Here is a 19,501-nt window from a genome sequence, read left to right on the forward strand (position 1 = left end):
GGGTGTGGAACCCTCCACCACCTTCTGCTGTATTTTATCCCACCAGTCACACTATACATTCCAGTTCTTCCCATTCCTCTAGTCACTCTGTGTAATTTGATTCTACCCGGTCATTCCTTTTTTTTGCAAGTGAGTCTAATGTGATCCCACCAGTTAGAAAAATATATCAGACAGCTGTCCCGGTGCTTTTCAAATGCTCAGGACTATAATAAGCTTTGTGTTACTATTCCCACTTCCATAAAGTTTTGGTTTTAATACCATCAAAAGGATGTGAACATTGTTCCTTTTGTCTGGAACAGCCCCACAGAATGAAAGCTCTGGTGTCTGACTGTGCCAAAGGTAGTTTTTGCACTGTGGAGTGGGAGGGGACAGAAGATTTTGCAGTTAACGCAATTTTTGCTGGCAGTTCTGTTATCTAAAGTTCTCATGAGATAAACCCTCTCACCACAGAGAACTAGAGGTGGGTTCCTGCCACAAAGTGCGGATCTGGGTCTGAACTTCCCAGAAGTTCTGTGCTGTTTGGGTCTGGGGTATGGTGTTCATCATCTCTAAAGTTCAGCTCGGGATCCAATCTTTCATAATATTTAGGGTGATGTTCAGATCTGTGCACTCACAGTCAGACACAATAGTAGAAGCACCTTATTGTTCCCTACATTATAAAGTCACTTCTCCTGGTAATAAGCAAAGTTTTCATTTAGCAAATGAGCCATATGTAGTAGAGACTGTTCAGTGCTTTGTTATATGGCTATGAGGGGATTGGAGAGCTCTGACTCCAACGTGCTCATCACATCTCAGGAAACCTTTAAGGTTTTCAGACCCTGTAAGAACTCAGAAACTAAGCAGTGTCAAGATCAGTCAGCACCTAGATGATCCTGGAAGTTGTAAGGATGATTTAATGGGTCATATGCTTCTCTGAGTCAACAACTGAGCAAACAACCACATTGGGTGTTTGAGGAGGTACTCTTCTGCTAGAATTGGGATCTCTCAGATGAGATGTAAAGCAGAATTCCTGCCCATTTGCAGTGAACCTCAGCATCCTGGCCACATGCCAGCTCCATTCTGCCTACCTACACTTTAAACTGAATACAGTGTTCTTCATTTCCTGCTCCAAGCTGTTCAGTAATGTTGTTGTGTGCTATTAAAAGAGCAGCTACATGTCGGTGATGGGTGAAGAGAGCCTTTACCTCTTTCACAAGGATGTTGTGAGCTTTAATGAATGAATTCATATTGGGAAACACACTTTAATCCAAAATGTGCCTCTTCAGAGACAGAGATAAAGGGGAGGAGAATCATAGGGTTAGAAGGGACTGCAATAGTCATCCAGTCTAACCCCCTGCCAAGCTGCAGGATTTATTCTGTCGAAACCATCCACGACAGATGGCTATCCCACCTCCTTTCAAAAACCTCCAGTGAAGGAGCTTCAGCAACCTCCCTAGGCAGTCTTTTCCATTGTTCTACTGTTCTTACAGTTAGCAAGTTTTTACCGAGATTTAATCTAAATCTTCTGTGCTTTAGTTTGGACTGTAGTAGACGTAGTAGAATGTTCTCTCTGTGGCAGGTGAGAACTTTTCTCCATCTTTTTTATGGCAGTCTTTCAAGTATTTGAAGACTGCTATCATGTCCCCCTTAATCTCTTTTCCAAACTAAACAGACCCAGTTCCTTCAGTCGTTGCTCACATGGCTTGCATTCCATCCCTTTGATCATCTTTGTCACTTGCTTCTGGATCCTTTCCAGTTTCTCTACATCCTTCCTATACAGCGGTGATCAAATTTGCCTAAGCACCAAGTAGAGCAGTACTATCACCTCCCGGGACTTACATGCTATGACTCTGTAAATGCAACCTAAACTTGCATTTGCCCTTTTTTTTGTGTGTGTGTGACAGCATCGCATTGCTGACTCATGTGGAAGTTGTGATCCACCACAACTCCCAGATCCTTCTCCGCAGTGCTGCTTCCAAGCCAGTTATCCCTCATTTTGTATTTGTGCATTTGGTTTTTCTTCCCTAAGTGTAGCACCTTACACTTGTCTTTGCTGAATTTCATTTTGTTGTCTATAGCTGAGTTCTCCAATTTATCAAGATCCCTCTGAATTTTAGTTCTATCATCCAAAGTGTTGGCAAGCCTCCCTAGCTTTGTGTCATCCGCAAATGTGATCAGTCTGCTCTCTATTTGTACATCCAGGTCATTACTAAAGATGTCAAACAACACAAGACCCAGAACAGATCCCTGCGGAACCCCACTTGAGACCTCCTTCTAATCTGACATCATTCCATTAACACTTACTCTTTGTTTGTGTTTGTTTAACCAATTATGAATCCACTTAATGGCAGTGCCACCAAGCCCACATTTCTCCAGCTTACTTATCAGAATGTCATGTGGGACTGTGTCAAAAACCTTGCTGGAGTCCAGGTATATTATGTCCACCCCATTCCCCCCATCCACCAAACCAGTCACCCTGTCAAAGAAGGAAATCACTCTGGTTTGGCATGATTTGTTCCTAGTAAATCCATGCTGGCCGCTAATGATTACCCCTTCATTCTCTAGGTAGTAGAGAAGGAGATGAACAACCTAAGTAGCAGTGTCTGGAGACATTTTGTCAGCCAGACATGACTGGGCATGAGTCTCCTTTGCACCTTGGGCAGCCATTTACACAGTGCAAAATCATTCTAAAATACTATCAAATCAAAATGGCACAATTTGCATTCACTTTGCATAGGTGTGAATGGTTACACTAGGTTACACTAGGATCTTAGGAGGGAAAGTGCCAGACAGTTGCCTTCACTCTAGCCCTGCCAATGCATGACTAGGGAGTCAAGATGGGGGAGGCTGTGTGAATCATGGCTTTAGCCCCACCCAGACACAATTTACTGGAAGCTCTAGCTTCCCCCTGCCCTCCCCTCCCACCCATGCGTGTGCGTGCACACACACACTGACCATCACACTCACATTGCTTGAAAACTTTTGTAGCCAGTGATTTTAGTTTATGTTCATTTATTATGTGATGTTATACTTAACTAACATGTTATTTCATATATAATCATATGGTAAATACAGGTAAATTGTAGGATTATAGAAGTATAAGATTGTGTAAGATTGATCAGTGTGTAGAGCAGGGGTGGCCAACCTGAGCCTGAGAAGGAGCCAGAAATTACCAATGTACATTGCCAAAGAGCCACAGTAATATGTCAGCAGCCCCCCATCAACTCCCCGCCCCCGGCTTCCAGCACCTCCCACCCACCGGCAGCCCTGATGATCAGCACACACCCCCCACCTCCAGATCAGCTGTTTCATGGCATGCAGGAGGCTCTGAGGGGAAGGAGGGAGGAGCGAGGGCACTGCAGGCTCAGGGGAGGGAAGGGGTGAATTGGGGGCAGGGCCTGTGGCAGAGCCAGAGGTTGAGCAGTGAGCACCCCTCCCCCCACAGCACATTGGAAAGTTGGTGCCCGTAGCTCCAGCCCCGGAGTCGGTGACGATATTAACTTCTGAAGAGCTGCAAGTGGCTCCAGAGCCACAGGTTGGCCACCCCTGGCCTAGACTAAATAATCCTGTATTAGGTATCTAAGTAAGTAGGGCTAAAATGCAAAGCTGAGGCATGTAAGATTTTGGTTTAGCCATACTAGGCCATTGAGTTAAGAAATGCTGATAAAAATAAGTGATTAAAGAATAACCCGATGCCTTAACATTATGGAAAAAGATGTACCAATGGGTGATATTGCAAAAAATTAACAGTAAGAGTAAATTTTTGCTTACAAGATACCCGATAATCACATTTTTCTAACACATGCCCTAACTGCAAAGTGCACAATGTGCGTAAATGCTAATGAGGCATAGTCATAAGAACATAAGAAAGGCCGTACCGGGTCAGACCAAAGGTCCATCTAGCTCAGTATCTGTCTACCGACAGTGGCCAATGCCAGGTGCCCCAGAGGGAGTGAATCTAACAGGCAATGATCAAGTGATCTCTCTCCTGCCATCCATCTCCATCCTCTGACGAACAGAGGCTAGGGACACCATTCTTACCCATTCTGGCTAATAGCCATTTATGGACTTAGCCACCATGAATTTATCCAGTCCCCTTTTAAACATTGTTATAGTCCTAGCCTTCACAACCTCCTCAGGTAAGGAGTCAGAATCTCATTATAAAAAGAGGGTGCCCAGATTAGGAAAATTGAGCTTCCTGTGGGAAACTCCAGCAGGAACCATCCCTCTACTGATGATCAATCCATAAAAGACCCATCAGACCCTGACACTATTGTTAAGGATGTGAGTATAACTATATGTGTAACTTTTACATAGGTCTTTGTAGAATGTTATATGCTTGGGTAATCATAACTTTAATTGTAACTTTAATAAAACTTGTAAAATAAACTAAACCTTGTACTTGTGAATGTCTGTGTGGTCACTACCCTTGGTCTTTATGTGTTCCTAGAGACTCTAAATCTGAAGCAAGTAGCAGAAATGACTTTCACTCTATTAAGCTTAAAACTGTAGCCACTGGAGCGGAGCTGTGGGGAGTCTCGAGCTCTGATGCCCTCCCCTGCTTCTCGGGGCAAAAGCTGGAATGAAGCTGCAGGGCTGGAGCCACAAGCCCTGGCATCCCCCCCTACGCCCCCAGGGCAGAAGCCAAGAATGGAGCCGCTGGGATGAAGCCCCAAACCCCAATGCCCCCTGTGAGGCTGAAACCGGGAGCAGAGCCGCAGGGCTGAAGCCCCGAGCCCCAGCACTCCACACAACCTAAAGCCCTGAGCCCTGGTGCTCCCATGTAAAAATATATTACTATATTATCAGATATATTACCCTGGTCCAGAGTCAGCTATAAATTTCACTGGTGTAAATCCAAAATAACTCTATTGACTTCCCTGGAGTAATGACTACCTCATTTACAACTGGTGTATTTGAAACCCGACTCTAGTCCAATCTGTCTCTTATCAACTGATGTAAGCCAGATGGTCACCATTTTTTCATAGCTTGAACCACATATTAACAGACAAATTGAAGCCATGAACACTTCCCTTCCCATTTATGGGCACTAGGACAACCTCCCCTTCCCAGTCACAAGGACCATCTCCACTCCCATGTGCAGTCAAATAATATCCCTTGGGCAACTGCAGCAAGTGCTTAGCTGGGGAAGTAGCATTAGGAGTCTATTTAATGTATTTTTAATTAGCTTCCAATACAGTTTAGCAGCTGGAAACGAGGTAAAGAGCCAGCACCATGGGCTTGATCTTACACTCGTTTCAATCAATAGGAAAGGTCCCATTGATTTTAATAGTGCAGGATGAGGGCCCATGTGACCATCTAGCTCTCCACATGCTACCACCAAGTAGTGCCTAGCACAGTGAGGTCCTGCTCCACCACTACAACTCCTAGATATTACAGTAATAATAATAATAATAATAAAGTGCTTCACAGTCATAACCTAATACCAAGAAATACTGGTTTGGTTTAGAGAGTTAGAGATTATCTCATCAGTCAGTTAGTTGGCTGGTATTTGTTGAATTTATTTATAAATTATAAAATGCGGACATGAAGAAACACTACCTGTTTCTTGTAGAAAAATACAACAAAACCTGAACGGTTGCTACTTTATGGAATTTACATACACACATCTATATATATATATATGTAGATTTGTGAAGATAACCACAAGGAAGGATGCAGAGAGAGATATCCTTTGGAGACCTGTGTTCCTATTATAAAGCTTTCCCTACAGAAGTCTTTAAATTAAAATTATTTTTTAAGCTTGAGCCTAAAACATCAAACACAAATCCCAGTTTAAGTGCATCATGTGAGTCCCACTGGGAAATGGGCTACATTTTCAGACACCAGATGATTTCTGTGTCAGTAAGAAAGAAGCATTTAGTTTCATGGAAGGAGAGGGATCCAGTGTTGATGTAGGACTCATTTGTATTTGCTGTGACTTACCCATTGGAAAATTATTGGTCTTCACTGAGATTAAGTTGAACATTATTTTTGTTTCCAAGGCTTCATGTATTCTGAGCAGAAACTATGCACTGCATTGAAGTGGGCTATATTGTGTCTGAAGATTCCATAATATGGCCTGCTGTAATAGCAATATGCTGCTTTTATGAAAGATTTTTACAACTTGTCCTGCTATTGAGCTTTATGTAGGACTTCCCTATTGACTCCAGTGTATGCGTGTGCCCAAAGATTCAACTTGAACCTATGCCTTGTAAGAAAAAGATCTCACCAGCTTTAAGATTACAGACATTCAGGTTCCCCTTCACACATTATGGAGAGCTCAGTTAAAAAGGTGACGTGTTTTTATGAACTTTATGATATATTATTAATTAATTAATATTATTTGTTTTATTTTGTCATCGACATTCATATTATTAATTCAGTGATGATTTCCAAAAACACTTCCCTAGAAGACTCTTCAGACAATAATCTAGCTGCCATTCTGCCATCTCCCATTCTTACCCCAAAACACACATGGAATTACAAAAGTATTTTTTAAAAATTCTGTGGATTCTCCAAATAGATTTGGTGAAATTCCCAAAACTTTTTCCTAACATGAGGCCTTATTATCTAAAGAGATTTTCAGGAAGGTGCTTTTAGATAATTATCTGAGAATTAATCATTAAAATGCAAAACAATCATACATACTAAAGTTCTTACATACTCAAGTCATTTTAAGGTATGTTACCAATTTTCATAAGGGGGCCACTGTCAGAAACGCAACTTCATCTAACCAATTAAAGGTTTCTTCTGCATTATAAATCTGTAACTGCTTTCATTGCACTTAACAGCTGCTTATGCAAAGAACTGTGTGAAACACTATTAGAAACCACAGGTCTCTTGAAGAGGGCTTAAAAAAAACCCCAAACCCTCCCAGTAATGCTGTCCCTCTGTAGGGCGACAGCCAACAAACAGTTAAAATTATGAGGAAGGTAATTCCATCATGCTATTAATGTCCTGCAATTCAGCTGTGACTGTGTTCTGTTCACTTGGTTTTTCTCTTCAAGTGCTGTTCTGTTTTTAAAGCTGCTTTGAAGGAATGCTCTCCAGTGGACTGCAGCCTGTCACTGCTCCCTGTCATGTGTCCGATAATTAAAATCTGACTGATTTACTGACTGGCATCAACCATCACAGCTCAAGAGTTAGATGATGTTCATCCTTCCCAAGGCTAAATTTACTTGGTGAAAAGGGGCCGCTTGCTTCCAGCCTGAGCTGTCATTCAGCTGCCGTGGAAACCATAAAGATAGCTAACAGAGCCTCAGCCAGCAGTCTTTAGTTTATTTTATTCTAATATTTATTGCCACCCAGAAAATGAACATAATACAGACAAGTTAGTGAGAGCACTGCACCAGTGATTTGTGAGGCTGGTGTGGAGTGAGATCAAAACACTCCTGCAGTACTGAAATAAAATAGAACAGCGGTGTTTCCCCAAAGTATGGCTGGGCTGTAGCTATGTTTATATTAACTCTAATGGGGTACAATTTATTATTGCATTTTAAGTAGATGCTCTCTTGAAGAAGGCTTTTTTAAAAAAAACACCCACTGTTCAGGCAGTACAATAAATAAATAAATAAAATAAGGACCATTGAGTCACCCAGTGTGAATAATCTAGCGGTATTAATGGAACTGCCAGGATCTATCGAAAACAGCAACTTCGATAGCTCAGGGTCATGGTATCAGTCCCACTGCTGGAACAAGATGTTTACAAAAGATTTAAACTCTGGTGAGCAAGCCCTCACTGGCTCACTCTCCTTAGCCTTCAGGGTTATGTCCTGCTCATCTTGCGCCTTACCGTTAATTTCTTATCTCACGCTGGGTGCAACAGACGCCAGCAATCTCCAGCGCTCTGCCCCTACTAGCAGCTTCACCTCAACCTGAAGCACAGCAGGAGCTCATAATTCTGGCCCAATTTCAAACCAGTCTTTCTCTGTCCTTAAAAAAACAAAAACAAAACAGATTTTAGTCCACATTCCTCATTTTTCTGTACTCCCAACTATAGTACTTGTCCTCTTCTGTTACACATAAATAAAGCAGAACCTTAAACACATACCGCCTGGTAAGAAACTCAAATACCTTTCCAGCATGGACAAGATTAATCACACATACTATTTACAGTACTAAACAAAACAATTATAACATCATATATACTCGGTTGAACAAACACAGTGACAGTACTTTTAGAAAACATACAGTAAAAAGCAAATGAAAATCCACATCAGGAAAGATGAACTTTCCATGAGTCTGGATCCCCTAATAGCCTTTGGGTACACAAAGTTCAGGTACTATTTGGCTCCACTCTTCTGGAAACATCAGCTCTTCTGTAAGAGAAAGACCTACAAGGCCTGATACAGCACTGCCTTACTCTAGATTTGCCCTGGTGTATCTCCACTTCTCGCTCTGCAGTTACCATGGTGTACACCTGGAGAAACTCAGCACTGAATCAGCCCATGGCATGACATTTTCAAAAGTAGGAGCATGCAAAATAACAAAAGAAACCCATATTTGTACTTATTTAATTATACAAGCAGTTAGGCATTTGCTGGTGCAATTATCCAGCATGAATACAAATGTCGGTGCATGTGGACAAGCCAACCTCAGTCTCTGCTGTTTGAAAAATTGGCTCATTTTGCATTTGGCTTCTGGAGAGTTAAAAGTGCGCACAGAACAAAGAGGAGACTTCTTGCCCTCAATGAGTTTACAAACAGAGGACCCAATCCTGCATATCATTACTCAGATGAGTCTTATGCATATGAGTCGTGCCATGAAGGTCAACAGATCTTTTGCTTGACTAAGAACTAATCACATGAATAAGGATTTGCATATTGATTTGGTGCCTGATCCTGCACAGGCAGTGCACTGCCTTACAGAAGGCAGAAATCCTCTCATTAAAAAATCACTGTTAAATTCTATAGTAATGCTCCAAATACTGCAGTACAGACGTTATTACTGAAGAACATTCTTATATATGTTTATATGCAGTGAGGGTATTTTTGTGTGTCAAAGACACTTACTTGTTGAGGGGACTAGGCTATACAGCAGGAGTCGGCAATCTTTCAGAGGTAGTGTGCTGAGTCTTCATTTATTCAGTCTAATTTAAGGTTTCGCATGCCGGTAATACATTTTAACGTTTTTAGAAGGTCTCTTTCTCTAAGTCTATAACATAGAACTAAACTATTATTGTACGTAAGTAAATAAGGTTTTAAAAATGTTTAGGAAGCTTAATTTAAAATTAAATTAAAATGCAGAGCCCCCCAGATTAGTGGAGAGGACCCGGGCAGTGTGAGCGCCGCTGAAAATCAGCTTGTGTGCCGCCTTTGGCACGCGTGCCATAGGTTGCCTACCCCTGCTATACAGGCTGCCGGTTCAGAATTGCAGCCTAAACAAACTGGAATACGGACTTAACACGCATTATGCAAGGTGTTGTCTGATCAGCCATGGATTTGATGTGTTCTAACACACTGTAAAGGGAGCTCAAAAATCATCCATACCAAACAGCTTCATCATTCACTCTCAAAAATATTTCATCTTCCCTTGTCTTCTTGCCTGCAGGAATTTCTATCAACTCAATATTTCTTAATCGGAACTTATCTTTTACAGGTCATCAATTTGCTTTCTCAATGTCTTTGTGCTTCGTCGTTTCATTTGGAACAGCAATCGGTTGTGCCCATCGATCTTTAGCACCCTATATTCAATTTTCATGCAGCTGTTTGCCGTGGTGGAACTAAAAACTTTCTGGTGAGTAGAAGTTTCATGGCATATCTCAGACTATTTTGGTCATAATTATCATTTTAAAGGATATGTAAAAATGAAAGCCATCGAACTACAAAAATAACAAAACCAGAAAAAATTAAAGAGTACAAGAACAATAATATTGTCTGCCACCTTGGATTATCTATGGGATCAATTTCCTTACTGGCCAGCTCGGAGTTCATCTTGGGCACTGAACTTGAGTTGTGGTTAAGTTACACTTTATCTTTGCAAGTATAACTATGAATGGTATTATTTGGTCATAAACTTATCCAGCTCTTTTCCTGCTACAATTCTGGTCCTTATGACCTGCTGTGCAAGTGAATCCCAGAGGCAGATGACATCCTGGATGAAGAAACAGATCCTTTCATTTGTTCTAAATTTACCTGCCATTAATTTTATCAAATGACAAGTTGTTGCTGTACTGTGAGATACCATGAAGAGGAAGGACTGATCAGTTTTCACAACATATTTCTTAGTCTTAAATATCTCAATCAAGTTCTTTTTTATTCTCCTACTTTCCAAGTTCTCTCTCCCCTTAAGCCAGTAACAAAGGAGGATGAAAACTGATTTCCAGTGTGATTAATACTGAGCAAAACTTTCACCTCAAAAGCAGAGGAAGATCTCGTGGTTTTGATGTAAAAGCAACTCTCTCTAGGGATGCACAAACCTCAGATAATTTCAGCCAGCCCTGGTTTGACTCGAGACCTTTAACTCTCCCCTATACATCCTTCCTTCCCCTCAATCCCAAAGGAGCACGTCTCTACCTAATTGGTTCCAGGAGCCCTCACACAAACCCCTCTCCACATACCTCTAGGTATCATCTGGGGGAGGGGTATAAAAAGGGTCTTTTTCATTACTCCCCAACATCTTTGGTGACAGGTGGCTGACCCAATCCCCATTTTCTGTGCCAGGCTGGCAGTCAGGGGATGAACAGAGGTTTTAGGCAAACCTAAGGCCTGCTGCCCTTTCAGTCCATAGAGTCTTCAGGGGAGCCTGCTACCTACTCACTCCTCACCCATTGAGATGTGGCACAAGGACATGGTCTAGCCTTCCTACAGTCCCAGTGTCAGGGTTATAGGGCAAGCTATGCTTTGCACCACTTTTATTCCCCATAAGGTGCTTCCTTGTGGTGACAGGCCTGACTTCCTTCCCCTCTCTTAAGGGTGAACCCATATCACCCAACTACTCTGAGACTGGCTCTCTGGGCTGCAGCCCCCTGTTTACCAACCACATCAATATCACAGGCCCAAATGTGTGTGGTTCCTGTAAGCGCTTTTCCCGCCAGGAGTCTGTGACCAAGGAGCTGATTACAGTGATTCAAAAACAGCTTCTTTTTATTTACCCAAAGGTACATAGCATGCAGAAAAAAGAGTTAGAATGAAAAAGATTTATGTATATTTGTGGGAGGGGGGTGTAGCTCAGTGGTTTGAGCATTACCTTCCTAAATCCAGCATTGTGAGTTCAATCCTTGAGACAGCAGTTTCAGGATTTAGTTGGGGATGGGTCCTGCTTTGAGCAGTGGGTTGGACTAGATGATCTCCTAAGGTCATTTCTAACCCTGATATTCTATTATAATTCTTACCTACGCTATCATTTTTGCTTTCAAGCTTTTGTAAATTCCCTCCATCCAAGTTACCTCCATCCCTAGGTTGAGGGATAGCCCTCTTGCTGCAGTTTTTGTCTCTCTTTCTCCTGGGCAACTGCTGACAAGCTCAGTCACTTCTCTCTCCTCTCCACACCTCCTTTTTCCCTAGCCCACATCTTTAAGGTTTTAGCACCTCCTTTGATCCAAGGGTCCACCTGGGAAGAGTAAACTTTGCCAACCTGGTTGAAGTCAGATTGAGGGTATTCCCCAATAAATAGCTTCCCTATTGTTTCCCCGAAGACCCTTGGTATTCCCTATGATAGTATGTTATCTTTGCCATTGTTTGGTTTCTTACTGGTTTTCCCTTTACAGCCTTCTTTGATTTAACTCCTAGTCAGGCAGGATGATAGACAGGTAAACTGAGGTGCATATAATATTAACAAAATATATATAGATGTTTCCTTTCTTGTCCACTCTGAGTCATGAAGGTTGCATGGCAGTAATGTGAAGAATTTCATTATATCAGGTATATTGCCTATTGCCATGGGACAATCTCAGTCCTCACCTTATGGTCATACCCAGGAAAGCACTGGCTGCAGTGGAAGCAGGCTTGTTTTCACTCCTGCTGCTAAATGGGGGTAGCAAATCATCTACTTCTCTAGAAAGCATTGCTATAGAATGGGAGGCACTGGCCCCATTTTTAGTCCCCTTGAAGACTGAGTTTGGTGGGACCAAACCAACAGGTAACTCTTTACAAAGTCCATGGGGAATAGAACTTGCTAATCACCCTCTGAAGCCTTTGAGAAGGAAGACCTCCAAATCCCACCTGTTGCTACCTGAGGGTTCAGAACTTATGGTCAGAGGAGCAACAAAACTCACCCGTTTCCTTAGGAAACTAACTAGGTTAGCCAAGGTTTGCTGAGATTGTTTTGGGGATTTTGCACAAGGTTTAAGCTCTGAGTCAACATCAGAAGATGGAAAACCTGGTAAACTGAACAAAATGGTTTGGTTCACTGAAGCCACCTGGAACCCAAACAGGAAAGTATTGCTCTATTTACCACTCCAATGGTGTCACATATTGAGTTACTCTCAGTACCATGGCTACCACCAGTAGGCTTAGAAATGTTGGGCCTCATATTGATGTGACACTGGTTTTATACAGGGGTAACTCTCTTGACTTCAATGGAATTACTCCTTACTCACTCTGATATAAGTGAGAGGAAAACCAGATCCATCAATTGCAATTACAGGGCCAGCTCCTTGGGTGCATGGGAGGTACATTCTGCACACATGAGTGGAAAACGGGTGGCTTTCAACCTTCTGCTGCCCACTAAATCCTGGGGCCTGTTTGGCCTCAGGGTAGCTCTAATTTATGCTGTCTGGAACGGCCTTTTTCACCATCTCTGGATTGCACTCACAGAACCTTGGGCTCCAGTTATGTCAGGGAGGATCGAGTGGAGTAGAATTGGTTCCTTTGACTTTATCTGATTGGGGAGGGGGGCTCCTTGATGCAAGTGTGATGCAAAGGTGTGAAGAGCTGACCCAAAAACTGCATTGGGGGCTGTTTTCACTTAATTAAATTAATTTGATAACTAAGAATTAGCACAAATTCTGTAGCTGTGAGAGAAAGAGCAAAGGCACATTATTGTTTTAAATAAATGAGTTCAATAGAAATAATGTAACAAGATTATACTATACAATGAAAATAAATAAAAATGGTAGGATCAGAGTATATTTCATCATGAAGGATACGAAATAGACCTTTACAAGTTATTTATCTAAAGGAATCACTTCATCCATCATGGAACTGCACCCACTTCTGAGGTGTACTGAAGCAGACGTTTAACGGCGCCCAGCAACACTACCTAAGTTTAAGATGGGAAGTGAAGAACTCATAGTACAGCATCCAGATAAAATTGCAAATGTCAAGTGAAATTCACCAACTGGGAGGAGAAGAGCAAAAGGAGAAGACTATTTTTATGTAAAATAAATCAGTTTGCTAATCGGGTTGGGATTTTGCTGCTGGGAGTTGAGGAGGGCAAAAGGAGAACAGTAATTTTTAGAGTTGCCACTTTAAAATACAGCCCTTCTTGCTTCAACATTGCTTTGATGCAGTATCAGAGCAGGAGCCTCTGGAAGTACTGTAATGTCAAGCTCAAATGGGCATATTTTAAAGTAACAGGAAGTAAATTAAGCTAATTAAACACTCAGTGCTCTGAGTTTTTTTGAGCATGTTTGCTTGCCAAGCAAATTTTTCCAAGCTTTCACAGCTATGATCATAACCTACATTTCAAGAGGTAACTATTTCTCACAGTTGTGGGCTTAAATCTAAATCTTAGTGATATTGGTTTGGTTTTAAGCACTGGATTCATGTGTGTAACAGTGACTGCTCAATAAAGGGAAAATAGCCTGTAAGATCTATTGTATTCATTGCACGGAATCTTCACCCCCTTTCTGCATCCTTTACACTGAGATAAGGGCTAGAGCAATGTAAAGGGTCTCAAGCCCCAGTTCCTTCTGAGGCACTGCAGAAGACAGCTGGCTGTTCTCTGAGGACCCCCACTCCCAGGGCCGGCTCCAGACCCCAGTGCGTGCCTGGGGACCAGCGGACCCCCCGCAGGCACGTCTGCAGGAGGTCCACCGGAGCCGCGGGACCAGCGACCACCAGAGCTCCCCGCGGCATGACGCCCTGCTTGGGGCGGCGCAATTCCTAGAGCCGCCTCTGCCCACCCCACATAAGTAAGTCCCAGTACAGGAGTATAAAGGGAACTGGGGCTGTGGCTGGAAGAGGTCTGTGTCCAGGGCAGGGCCACATCACTCGGTATTGTGGATATTCCAGGCAACGTTGCAGCCCACAGGAAAACCCCAAAAGGCTGCTGTAACTTAGACAGCCCACCCCGTATCGTCTAAATTATACCATAGGCCTCTCCAGCCCCTAAAGTAGCCCAAGACCAGGAGCAACAGTGTGTCTTAAAGCCACAATAGCCCCTTTCTTGTGGGCTGCTAGTTCTGTGCTGTGCCTCAACAAGGGTAGATGGACATGTGCTCGTTCTGCTGGAGATAGCACACTAAAATAGCAGTGGAGCTGGGGGTATCAGGGGTGGCAGCTCTGGCTAGCCAATCCAGCTGAGTACAAACCTACCCGGGTATATACACAGGAGGCCAGACCAAGCCACCACCCCTGCCACACTACTATTTTTAGTGGGCTAGCTCAGCACACTCCCAGCTAAAAATAGTAGTGTAGCAGTGTAGTAGTGTAGACATCCCCTAAGAAGTGCAGTAGGGAATCTCACTCCCAGTATAATATTTTTGTCCCGTAATTGCTGGTACTCTAACTATTCTGTGCATTTCAGATCTTTAAAAAGACAACAAACATGAGTACACTTAATTTCCTTTTCCTCCTTCTCCCGGCTTTTCCATTCTGAATATATGGTTTATAGGCTCAGACCTGTCTGATCGATCTGCCTAAGGGCAAGTAGAGTTCTGATCTCTCTAGCACTACCATTATAGTGCTCTGCACAGTCTAGATCAGGCACTGGTACTACCATGCAAGTTCATACCAGCTATCACCAACTCACAACGAGTGTCTGATCTTTCTTGTTTGTTCCTGCTTGGTTTTATTGCATATTGTGAACATCTGAATGCACTTCTAATTACGTAAAAACAAAACAAAACTTTGCAAGATTTATTTTAAAAAAACCACATCTTGTAAAAAAACTTCTTATAATGTGAGTTGTGCTTTCAGGGCCTGATCTAAATTCTATTTAAGTCAATGGGAGGCTTTCCATTCCTTTAATGGGCTTTGGCTCCAACACATGTAGCCTTGGATATATAAGAAATATTTGACATCCACCTGAAGGAATATAGGAATTTCCAAACAGGATCGATCCCATGATCTGTCTAGTCCAGTGTCTTACTGCTGACAATGTCCAGCAACAGCGGTTTCAGAGAAATGCGCAAGAAACCACACAATAGGCCGATGTGGGATATCCTGTCCTCATAAAGGGCTGTCTTGTCCTAGACCCAAATAGTTAGAGATTGGATTAAGCCCTGAACCTGAGACTGTATATCTATTCCACTCCTCTCCATTTTAAAAAATATTAATGATTATATTTCTGGATATTCTTGTTATCTGTATAGATGTCTAAATCCATCCCTCCCCCCCCACCCTTTGATGCTTGCTAGGTGATTGGCCTTAAGTAGGGAATCACCTCTCATCAAATAATCAGATATGCTGGTCAATAATTTGGGCCTGGGGGGACAATGATTTCATGGAACACTGTTGTGGTATCATTAGAATATGTCACTCCAGCATTCCCAAAGAAGGGATCCAATTCTGCTCTCACATGAGGGTAAACCTGGGTGAAATCCATTGACTCCAAGACTGTTAGCCCAAGAGTCTGTCAGCTACAGCAAAAAGCCTGGTAAAGATTCTAAGGGCTAGTCTACACTTACCAGCTGGGTCGACGCGGTGAGTTCGACTTCTCGGAGTTCGAACTATCGCATCTAATCTGGACGCGATAGTTCGAACTCCGGAAGCGCCGCGGTCGACTCCGGTACTCCACCACTGTAAAAGGTGGTGGCGGAGTCGACCTTGGAGCCACGGACTTCGATTCCGCGGCGTCAGGACGGGTGAGTAGTTCGAACTAGGGTACTTTGAATTCAGCTACGCTATTCACGTAGCTGAACTTGCATGATCTTTTCTAAGAACCAGGCTAGGCCACCACACAGCTCATTAAGTAAATGTGCATATTGTGCTTGCCAATTAAGAGATTAATTTATGGAGGAAAGGCAGAGGGGAACTAGAATTTCAGATCCTGTAGCATTTTCAGGCAAGTGAGCTGCCAACTGAAGGAGCAACTTCACTAACTGAAACCTGTGAAGGTTTCCATACCTGTAACTCTGAATATTCCACACAGCCATCATGTCAACTGAGGTTATTGCAAAGTTAAAATTGTACTGGCAGTGTAAATAACTCTTCTATTGTCATGCCTACTGTGCAAACAGAAAGATGAGCGTGAGAGTTAATACATGCTAGTGCTGTGTAGTTAAAAAGGTTTATCAGCATGAGTTTCAGAAGGCCATATAACTCATGAGTTCCAAAGTCATGTGATATACAATTCCTCTCAAATAAGTACTAAAAAATATTTATAACTGTACCACACAACCCTAGCATTCACTCTGTATGTGCTATATATGGTGCTGTACACAAATAGCAAACAATAGAAAGGTTTGTTATGGTTCCTATACTTGTTTCCATCCATCTATAAAGCCATGCTTCCACAGGAGGCCAACTATTCAGTCCTTGAAGTCAGAGGAAAATTATAATCAGGGTATATTAAAAATCACTAACATGACCTAAAATAGCTTTTTATCCATAATATTATAGTTTGAGGGTCTTACATGATATCTTGTGATATAGCCGGGCTAGAAACAAAACCAAATACCAATGAAAAGAGGAGCTTTCTATCTATTTAAGCACCAGTTATTACAGTTGATGGTTTGTGAGATATTAAATCTGCTGCTGGAACAAGTTTTGACTATTGTCCAGGCCCCGGGCAGTGAAATTTTGCTGAAAAAATTCAGCAGTTCAGTGAAAGCACATGTAACTGTGCTGTCTGAGGGTCAGGCCAGGAACAAGACTGGGTCTCAATCTCAGTCTGAACTCTACTCCTTCCCTGGCCACCAGGGGTCAGGAATTTGCACATGCCCGTTTGCTGTCACATCTTATTTTTCTTTTTGTATCAGCTCAGCTGCATTTGCTGGAGCATTGGGTAGAACCAAAGCTCCACCTACTTGCTGCCTGTACCACCCACTCTACCTATCTGAACAAGAATGCAGCTATGCTCCCCTCCCCTAACGCCCAACTCTGGTAATGCAAGGAGCCTACACAGATGGTTAAGGGGTTTCTTATGCTCCCTCACTCGCCTGTGCAGATGAGCAGATAGACATATGATTGAGGCCCCTAGTGAAGGTCTCATACAGATAACTCCCTGTGCCTCAAACAGTTGATCAGTTACAGCACACAGCATGACCAAAAAATGAAGCCACCAGCTGATTGGTTGGTTTAAATGGTGGCTATTGAAGCAGCTCAGCAGTTTGGAATATTGCAAGTAGTCCCAGAAGAGTGGAATTATGGGTAATGTATGGTTAATTAACAGTATCCTGCTGTGAAAACCTACCTTTCTTGGCAGCAGAGACAAAGCCTTCGAAGAGTGAAGCCAGTATTTCCTGATGGGGAATGGAGCGAAGCCATGGCTGAGGGGAGGAGTGAGAGTGGTGTGGAGGAATAGAAGGTGTATACATTAAAATATGTAGTGCTTTAACAGCACATGGTGGGCTGACACAATTGGTTTCCTATTCAAGAAAGAGGCTCAACTTGCTAAAGTTTGGGAAACTAAGGGCTTGTCTGCACAATGAAGGGTGTAAATTCTAATGTGCACTAACATGGTACACACTAAGGGGCCCTTGTGGTTCGTGGTGGTGTTTCTAAAAGTTCCCTAGTGAATATTAATGTAGTATTGTTTGAATTTTTCACCCCTCTAGTGCACCATGTAGACAAACCTGTAGTCAGTGGAAGAGAGGAAGTGAAGCAGATATACCCTGGCCAACAGGAACTGCAAACATTAGAGTGGAATGCTCCATTTCAGAGGAGGAGGACAAGGCAGCACTGGGGCTGTTAATTGGGAGCATTTTGCTTCCGGGAATTGGGAAGGATTGGGAGAATAGTAGTTTTAAAAGGAGTCAGTTCAAAAAAATAGCTTTCAATGGAATTGCACAGGATGTAAATCAACATAGAATTTGGCCCAGATGTTTAGCTGGGCTTCAACTTAATATGGTGTTTTTCACATCTCCACTCTGAACAAAAGGATATTTGTATTTTGTTTTCCTCTCCGTTTTCTAATGCAATTTATTTAAAGGGTTAAATAAATGCTTACAGCTCCTTAACAAAATTGTACACACTCAAATAAAGCCAGCAGCACCCACTTTACAGTAGACTGTGTCTCCTGAAAATGAGCATATTCTTTGCAAATTGTCCCACTCAAGGTCTCCACGGGCACTATATTAAACTGCAGGATTTTACCTTTATACACAGATGAAATGTTATATTTCATGTACACAAAAATGAGCATTTTGGCACAGACAATGTGACCAAAACAGTTTCCACCCTCAGCCATAAAATTTGATGGCTTCCTCGAATTTAGTTATCCACAGAAACATACTGTACGTGAAACAAACAGTTTTAACTTGAAAGCTCACTCCCACCAAATGCCTGCATTTTTTTGAAAGCGACAAGAAAGACCTCAACTCAACTATAACATATTTCCAGGAAAAAGTCTTTGCTGTTATTGTGTCAGGCATAATTTGTTTCCCAACCAATAATGATATTTAATCAAAACTCACACTAGCATTCTTAAAAGCATTTAAAAAACAAAACAAGCATTAACTGTGCCATAGTTTGGTCCTTAATCATCTAATCAAACCCCATAAATTTTCCACTCTCTCCAGAAATGAATTCTTGGCAGCCTTGACTGAAATCAAAAAAAGTTAATGTAGAAGTTCAAAGCTGCGATTTATGTTTCTGATAGTTCTAAATTAACTCTTAATCTATGAAGAATAAAGAAACTATGTTTGAGATTCAGCCTGCATCCAACCATATGGTATAAGGAGACAGTCTCTGTGATGTGTGGCTACAGATCTTTCTGTCCCTGGCATACACACCTGAAGTTCATGCCCTCTAATGTAATTGGACAGTTTTGTTTGTGGAAATGGCCTGTTCTGCCAAATGCTGAAGTCCTTGCTTTGACAGATATATCACTTTCCCATTGTGAGTGTATTTTGAAGAGAGCTGACACATGATCAAGTTCTCTTTAATATCCTTCAGCAAACCTGACAGTTGTCCAGCAGGGTCTTGTGCTGTATCCAACTGTCAGCTATCACTGAAGCATTATGGGAGAATATACTGAGGAAAACAGCAGTGAGAGGGGGGAATGTGATTTATGTTTTCCCTGCTTAGTTTGGTTATTTTCAAACCAAGTACTTTGTATTTATTTTAACAGCGTGGGCTTAATGAGATTCAGGTAGTACTGAACAGCAACATTTTTTGGACTTTGAAAAGCACCCAAAAACTTCCATGTGCACATATCTGAGATTAGGACCATTTATTTGAAAGCAAAATGATAA

The 19,501-nt window shown here is 42.2% G+C and overlaps 1 protein-coding gene across 1 annotated transcript in view; it reads left to right on the top strand.

Moving 5' to 3' along the window:
* LOC120384666 overlaps window positions 1–18,179 on the top strand; it is a 238,771-nt gene extending 220,592 nt beyond the window's left edge. Inside the window, exons 3-4 of the mRNA XM_039503649.1 lie at window positions 9,580–9,717; window positions 17,864–18,179. Of these exons, the coding sequence (XP_039359583.1) occupies window positions 9,580–9,717; window positions 17,864–18,179 (454 nt within the window). The remainder of the gene's footprint in view (window positions 1–9,579; window positions 9,718–17,863) is intronic.
* Window positions 18,180–19,501: the final 1,322 nt, after the last annotated feature.

This window comes from Mauremys reevesii, linkage group 16 (genome assembly GCF_016161935.1).
Source record: "Mauremys reevesii isolate NIE-2019 linkage group 16, ASM1616193v1, whole genome shotgun sequence".
NCBI lineage: Eukaryota > Metazoa > Chordata > Testudines > Geoemydidae > Mauremys > Mauremys reevesii.